Source organism: Palaemon carinicauda, unplaced genomic scaffold (genome assembly GCF_036898095.1).
Source record: "Palaemon carinicauda isolate YSFRI2023 unplaced genomic scaffold, ASM3689809v2 scaffold647, whole genome shotgun sequence".
Lineage (NCBI taxonomy): Eukaryota > Metazoa > Arthropoda > Malacostraca > Decapoda > Palaemonidae > Palaemon > Palaemon carinicauda.
Genome location: NW_027171924.1, coordinates 85,001 through 86,730, shown reverse-complemented (window position 1 = coordinate 86,730; position 1,730 = coordinate 85,001). Strand labels below are relative to the sequence as shown.

At 38.3% G+C, this 1,730-nt stretch overlaps 1 protein-coding gene across 1 annotated transcript; it reads right to left on the bottom strand.

The window, feature by feature from the left end:
• Positions 1 to 297: 297 nt before the first annotated feature.
• LOC137637309 (protein GVQW3-like) lies at positions 298 to 720 on the bottom strand. The gene has a single exon (XM_068369547.1). The coding sequence runs from the start codon at positions 718 to 720 to the stop codon at positions 298 to 300; it is 423 nt and encodes a 140-aa protein (XP_068225648.1).
• Positions 721 to 1,730: the final 1,010 nt, after the last annotated feature.

Genomic DNA, 1,730 nt, shown 5'->3' with positions numbered 1-1,730 from the left:
CACCAGCCTTGACTTGTGGCTTAGGGCATTGTCCTAGTAAAACCAATACTGACCACTCCTTAACTACTGGGGCCTCTCCCTCTTCTTCTCCCTCAACCTTTTCAGTAGAGTAAAGTAATACTCCTGAACCTTTTCAGAACAGTAAGGCTATATTCCTTATGTGCGGTTTGACCCTGAGGAACCCATTCACCGTCAATGAGCAACTGGGACTCAAAGAAAGGAATGGCCATTGCCTTCTCTTGTGACTCACTCATCTCTGCATTATGGGGCCTTGAGGAGGTCGCGTGCTTCCACCGACTATACTGACGTTTGCATCAAACTCTTGTCGCAAGTCACTACCTGATTTAGGAAAACTGAATCAGTCTCTATCATTTTAAGAATGTCAGTGCAATATTCCTCATGAATCTTCTTCTGGTAATCGGAGAGGATCTTTGGCACGAACTTTACACAGACTTTGTGGAGTTTCAGGTCTTCAGTCAGAATTTTGTCTACAGTGCCAGTTCTAATACCAAAAGCTTCAAATATCATCCTCTCAGATATTCGATGGTCTTGCATCACTAACCTTGGCACTTCCTCAATGTTTTCCTCCTTGCGTGCACTTTTTGGTGCTCCAGATCTGAGTTTATCCTCATCCTGTTCACTTCTTTCAAAAAACCTGTTGAACCACCGATAAAAACTTGCTTGGTTCATCTGCTCATCCCCATAGGCCTCCTTTAACATTCCATAAGCTTCTTGTTTGGTTTTCTCAAGTTCAACACAAAACTTGATGGCATAAGGTTGCTCCAAGTTTCCCTACATCTGTACACGTGTTCAGAGACCGGCATACCGGATAAGACTGGTTACCCCACGTTCAAAGGTGCACTAAAGGACTAAATACACGTTCAAGAAAAGCATCAAAATTTAGCATCAAAATTTTGATGGGTAACTTTGATACAAAACTTTGATGCATAATTGCCCACACACGTTTAGATGTTTTTCCCATCAAAATTCAGTATCGTCAAAATCTTCGAAATTGATGCATCAGTGGCCATAGCACTAGTGTTGGCATTGGACCCTGATAAACCTCCTGGTAAACGTCGGAAGTGGTCAAAAGTATACTTGATATGAAGTTTTGAAAAAGTTTCAAGATTTTTTCATAAAGGAGCCCACACACGCATCAAAAATTTGACGACTCGTCAAAAGTATTAAACAGATGTGATCTATCAAAATTGCTTCAAATCTTTTTTTTTTTTTTTTACATCAAAACGTCCTACACACACTCAAATTTCGCATCAAAATTTTAATATCAATGCTTTGATGCAAATTTTTTACGCTTTTTTTGAACGTGTATGGGCCCCTTATGACCTGCAGACAGAGGAATTTGCCGGTGAGTAATTTTATAGAGTATATGTATATGTAATTCACCATGAAGTATTATCTCGATCAAATCATATTTAATATCTCTCCTGACAGTTTTTCATTACTAATTAAACGTACCTTATGTATTGGTATGTTTGAAGAGAAAAATAGGAAATAAAATTTTAACTAATTTGAACAAAGAAAACACCAGTTTTCGTTATATTTCCCGCAAGTCATCTAATCCTTTTTAGATAGGTTTTGCTAACACAACAATAGCAAATGCATCGTTAAATTCAGGTCAAAAGACTCAGATATATCTTTATTCATATCTGGGGTTTAGACAGTTTTAGCACCTCACTGGTAAGTGTGGTTTTTTGATGGTGAAACACTTT